This window comes from Tarenaya hassleriana, unplaced genomic scaffold (genome assembly GCF_000463585.1).
Source record: "Tarenaya hassleriana unplaced genomic scaffold, ASM46358v1 Cleome79, whole genome shotgun sequence".
NCBI lineage: Eukaryota > Viridiplantae > Streptophyta > Magnoliopsida > Brassicales > Cleomaceae > Tarenaya > Tarenaya hassleriana.
Window position 1 is genome coordinate 399137 of NW_010970398.1, and position 5851 is coordinate 404987.

General features: G+C 43.0%; 1 protein-coding gene across 1 annotated transcript; it reads right to left on the reverse strand.

The window, feature by feature from the left end:
• Positions 1-3015: 3015 nt before the first annotated feature.
• LOC104801960 lies at positions 3016-3954 on the reverse strand. Its single transcript, XM_010525345.1, has one exon. It carries the CDS (start codon positions 3952-3954, stop codon positions 3016-3018), a length of 939 nt encoding a protein of 312 aa, XP_010523647.1.
• Between the last annotated feature and the right edge of the window lie 1897 nt (positions 3955-5851).

Below are 5851 nucleotides of genomic sequence, written 5' to 3' on the forward strand. Positions count from 1 at the left end.
TCGGGGATGAATTCATTATTAAGGTGGAAGGATTTGTAATATCCCGATTCCCGAGTGAATTATTTAAATAATTTTCGGGAATAAAGAAGAGTAAGACAAGCATAAAAACATAGAGAATTACGGTGAAGGAGTCGAGTTGGATCTATGTGAACTAGTTTTCGTCGTGTGATGGTGCTAATGCGATGAATATGATGCATGATTAGAAGGAGGGAGTGACAATGAACGTTTAGAAATAAACGGGACTTAATTCGGATAAGAAATGAGGGAGATATGAACAATCGAAAATGGACTATGCAAGTCAGTCCGAACAAACCAGGAAGCCAGTCCGAAGGGACTATGTGAGTCAGTCTGAAGGGACCATAAAGGCAGTCCGAACGGACTACACAAGACAGATTGTCGGCAACTACTTTAGTGCGCGACTTTCTCGTACATGGGCGACCCACAACCCACCCAAAATACACCAAACCAACAGTGGACGACCCTAGCTATCCCCTAGTGTTGGTATTTCGTCCTTTTTCTCTCCCTAGGCTCCATAACTGCCTCTCCAACCCTCTCACTTAGCCATTTTCGGACTGGGAAATTGCAGAGGAGAAAGAGGAGAAAAGAGAGATAGAGGGAGAGAAAGAAGAGGAGAGGAGAGAAGGGGAGCTCGGAAAAGGGTTGGGAAACATCCCTAGAGTGTCAAGGAAGAGATTCAAAGGTGAGGAGCCCAGAAACATCACTCAATCTCAGCCAAATCAGATTGAAACCGAATCTGATCCAAGAACAGGTGATTGGCTCGAGTTGGCTTGTTGTGGTCCTATTTTCATCGTACGATTGGGTTTAAATCCGTAGTTTGATGCATGAAATTGAAAGAGGACATTTCAAAGAACACGTAGCAACAAACGGCATCAAATTTGGTTAAGAAACGAGTGAGAATTGAGCGACTGAAAACTGACCAGAATCACAGAATCGTGATTTGCGATTCTGGGCAAGCCCAGAACTGCAGTATGAACGGTCTGGAACTGCAGACCAAATGAACTAATGACCAAAAGTGGTCCAAACGGATCAAAGGAAGAGAAGGGGTCGGTCCGGACGGTCCAGACTTACAGACCAGACGGACCAGACCTAGAAAACTCCCTCGGATCACTACGTTGCATGACTGGTCCGTACGAGCTAACTCCATGGACCGGACGGACCAGATCTCGAACACGCACAAGTTCACGGGAACGCGGACTGACACAACCCATGCTGGTCTGGACGGTCCACTGACACGGACCGAACAGACCAGACACAATACGCACATATTGGAATTAGAACCAAGGCCAGACCGGATGGACCGAAGGGGTCGGACCGAACGGTCTGACTGAGAAAAGGGGTGGAAATGGAACAAGGGTGGATGTGAAGTAAAACGAAGAATTGGAACGCGTGAACTAAATGAACATTGGTTAAAAACCGATAGTCAGGATGTGGTGAGATGTGGGAAATAACCTAAGAGGGATTTGTGTGTATGCTAGTACTGGTGGACGAGTGAGTCAGTACTGTGCAAATGTTTGGTGCCAGTACGGGTTGACGAGTGAGTCAGTATTGTGCAATTGTTTGGTGCCAGTACCGGTTGACGAGTGAGTCAGTACTGTGCAATTGTTTGGTGTCAATACCGGTTGACGAGTGAGTCAGTACTATGCAAGTGGTTGGTGCCAATACCGGTTGACGAGTGAGTCAGTACTGTGCAAATGTTTGGTGTCGTACCAGTTGACGAGTGAGTCAGTATTGTGCAAGGGTGGGTGCCAGTACTGGTTGACGAGTGAGTCAGTACTTTATACGAGGTTGGGCTAGTACCGGTCGACGAGTGAGCCAGTACTGTGTTAACGTTCTGGAATAGTACCGGTGGAAGAGTGAGTCAGTACTATTTCCAGAATAGACTACCCCATAATTAGTACCAGTTGACGAGTGAGTCAATACTATTATGTGGGTAGAAAACCGTGGAGTCAGTGCCAGTCGACGAGTGAGTCAGCACTGTACGAGACGATGTTTTGTGCTGCTTAGTGACACCGGTAGACAATCGAGTCAGTGTCACTATGCAGGTCGGATTCCAGCGACCCACGTAGTGTATCGGTGGATGAGTGAGTCAATATTATTACGTAGGTGAGTGCCGAGGAACCACATAAACGTACTGGTCGACGAGTGAGTCAGTACGGTTATGATGGTGAGGGCTAGTGTGGGTACCGGTGGACGAGTGAGTCAGTACCGCACCTCTGGTAGTCTCCGACACGTCACACGAGTAAATCGGTTGACGAGCGAGTCAGTATTACTCTATGACATTGTTTGCTTTATTTTAATCTTAAGATAATTTGCTTGTGGAATGTGTGAATTAATTGGCTAGATTCATGTTTTAGATTACTGGTTTAGCACATTCTTGATGAGAATGAGAACACCGAATTTAATCCGGGCTACTCACTAAGCGGTTATACTTAGCCCTCGTTGATTAACCTTTTTCAGGTAACGAGGAGCATGTGTAGCTATCTATCAGACGACGACGACTCTCGTGAGCAGCATCTTGTACGGTTTTTTTTTATGTTTTCATTGAACTGGGATTATAATCCCAGACTTATGATTTGTACTTATTACGATTTTCGAAGTTGGGGTGTTTTGAATATTCACATATTTTAATTTCCGCTGCGTAAAACTTGTAGTGAAACGGTTTTAAATTTCTTGTAAATTTTGTATATTTTATTGATTTAGTCCATGTGGCGCATCCTATTCACAGGAAATGGGATACTTGTATTATAATCAGGGATTCGGATTTGACTTTTATCCCATTCTCTGCCTCGGTGCTTACAGATTTAGCTACTGGCAAGATATAGATATCTCCGTTATAAGCAATTCCCTTGCCCTTATCCTTTAATTGAGGGGTTTGTTTTTCCGGTGAACCTGGCGGTTTTTCTAGAATAGTCAATGGGTACTCATTTTCCTCTTTACCCTGTTCTGGTTTTTGTTCCAACTTGAATTCTATGTCCGCATCTCCTATGTGCATTTCTATGGATCCTTTCTAGAATGAATTACGGCATCAACAGTGTTGAGGAATGGACGTCCTAAGATGACTGATTCATCATTTCTGTTGTTCATATCAATAACCACAAAATCGATTAGAACGTAAACGTTTCCAGCCTTAAGCGGTACATCCTCTAAAGTCCCAAGAGGGGCTTTCACTGACTTGTCTGCCAGCTGAAAAATCATCTTGGTAGGTTTCAGTTCATCCACGTTCAGCTTGTCATATGTGGTCTTTGGAAGTAGTCTCACACTCGCTCCCGTGTCGCATAGTGCGCTAGGAATAGAGACATTGCCCAGTTGGCAGGGTATGGAGAAACTTCCCGGATTTGCCATCTTGGCTGGTAAGTTCTGTTGCAGTACATCATTGCACTCAGCTATCACGATTATTGGTTCTTCTTCCAATTTCTCCTTCTTAACGAGTGTATCTTTGAGAAATTTCTCGTAAGATGGTGTTTGTGCTATAGCCTCTTGTAAGGGTTGGGCGATTTCCATCTTCTCCCACATATCTGCAAACTTCGTGAGTTCGCCGTCTACTTGCGGAGTACGCTGTAATCGTTGCGAGAACGGTATAGGAGGTGGTCGTGGAGGAGGAGGAAGGTATACGTCCTCCGGTTCCTCTACGATCGGATTTCTTTGCCTCTCTAGATAAGCTCTTCTTTGTTCAGTAATGATTCTCCTGGTTCCGTAAGTTTCGCTCTCATCCACATAATCAACATTACATTGCTCACGAGGGTTAGGTTCAGGCTGGTAAAAAGTGTCTTGCGTCCTGCTAGGTTTAGATGCGAGTTGAGCTACATGGTTATCGAGAAGCCTTACGTGAGACTCTATTCCTTGGATTTGCTTCTTTAAATCACTTTGTTCGGTGACCATTCCTTGCATTATGTTACTCATAGATGCTTGCCCTTGCAAGAGCATCTCGAGCATCGATTTAATACCAGGGTTTGTCAAATTTTTGCTGAGGTTGTTGTTGTTGACCTCTAATCTGTTGGTTTCCTTGGTACCCCCGGTACTCTAGAAACTGTTGTTGAGGTTTCTGTTGAAAAGTTTGACCTTGGAATGGTCTCGCGTTTTGGAACGTTCGGTTCCTGTTCACTTGAGGAGCATTTTGGAAATTGTTGGTCTTATAAGAGAAGTTAGGGTGATTTCTTCGGCCAGGGTTGTAGGTGTTGGAATAAGGATTGTTGGCAACATAGTTGACATCCTCAACCCCTTGTTCTTGTGAGAACATAGATTGGTCTCCACTGAGCTGATCCGATGTTTCGCCTAAAGCATTGCAGTTTGATGAATAGATCTGCATCTTCAGTTCAGCTAGTTCAGTTTTAAGAGCGTGTACTTCATTAACGTTCTCTACATTCCCCTTTCTTCGTGAGAACTCAGTTGGAGTAGTTCTATCAGTGGCCATTCGTTGAATTAATTCTTCCAACTCATCGAAGATTAGCTTTTGAAGGCTACCTCCGCTTGGCACAGCTAATGTAGAACCTTATCTCATCTCTCAGTCCATTCAAAAAGGTTGACAACTTAACAAGAGGTAATATCTATCGAAGTTATGATGAGGACATGCTCTTTGGTATTCCTTGAATCGTTCCCATGCTTCACCCAAGGATTCTCCATGTTCTTGCGAGAAGGAATTAATCTTGTACTTCGTAAGTTGAGTTTTATGAGTATGAAAAAATTTGTTCATGAATTTGTCAGCAAGTTGGTCCCAGATATGGATCTAGTCTGCTGGCAGAGTATAAAGCCATTTAAGTGATTTTCCCCATAAAGAGAAAAGGAAAGCAAGAAGTAATACTTCCTTAGTCGTAATTTTATTTGCTACTCTAACGGATTGACAGAGAGATTTGAACTGAGTTAGATGCAAGTTGGGGTCCTCAGTAGAGTTACCTCTGAAAGCACTCCCATACAGCATCTGGATAAAAGTGAGTTGTAAATCGAGACGGGTTCGTTCGTTTCCCGGCCTACGAATGCAAGAAAGTAGTGAAGTATGTTTTGGAGCAGTGTAGTCTCCAAAAGTAAGCGTTTCATTTTGCTCGACTGCTCTCGGTGGAGCAGCGTTGTGCGCAGGATGGTCGTCAACATTTCTGTTGTCTTCCATTGTTTGTAATCTCCTTCGTTGCCTTAGGAGTTGAAGAGTTCTTTCAATCTCTAGATCAGGAGGAAGTCGAGTTTGACTTCCACGGCTTCTGGTCCTAAGCCGAAAGAATCAAAGTTTTGATTCCCGAAAGAGGAAAATCAAGTGGTGGTGAAAGAAAGTAGATGGTAGTGGAAAACTAGAATCTACGTTAGTAGCATTAACGTCTGTTATCATAGTTCCTAGGTCGAATTAAGAATTCCTTATCAAGTCCAACCTATGCGTTCAGAATTAATAATTGAACCTATTTTATGAACGAATTCCGTTATTAATTAATCCAAATTCCTTTGCAATTAACTAATCCAAGTTCAATTCTATAGGGTGATCAATTCTAAAAAAGCATTACGTTCAATTCATAAAACCAGATCTAACTTAGACATGCATTCAACTGTTTAAGCGCATTGATAATTCCGTAACATGGCTAGATTCCCTAGCCTACAGCAAGCGAACTACTCACACATCAATGAGGAAAGCGAAATAGACATGGATTCATACCATTTTCAATAGAAAAAGGGAATAGAAGACTTATAGTGTGTAGAATTCAATCCTTGAACAATGAAATGTAGCAATCTCTACTCCAATTCGTCCTCCAAAGTGTTGAAAAACCAAAAATTACAAAGTGTCTCGAAAAATGTGTCGAAAGTCGAAACCTCTCTCGGTTTCCGTACGGTCTTTTTACAGAGATTTTGAAAT

Excerpts from the sequence above, each read along its gene's own strand:
- LOC104801960 (XM_010525345.1), bottom strand. The coding sequence starts at position 3,954 with ATGCTCGAGATGCTCTTGCAAGGGCAAGCATCTATGAGTAACATAATG.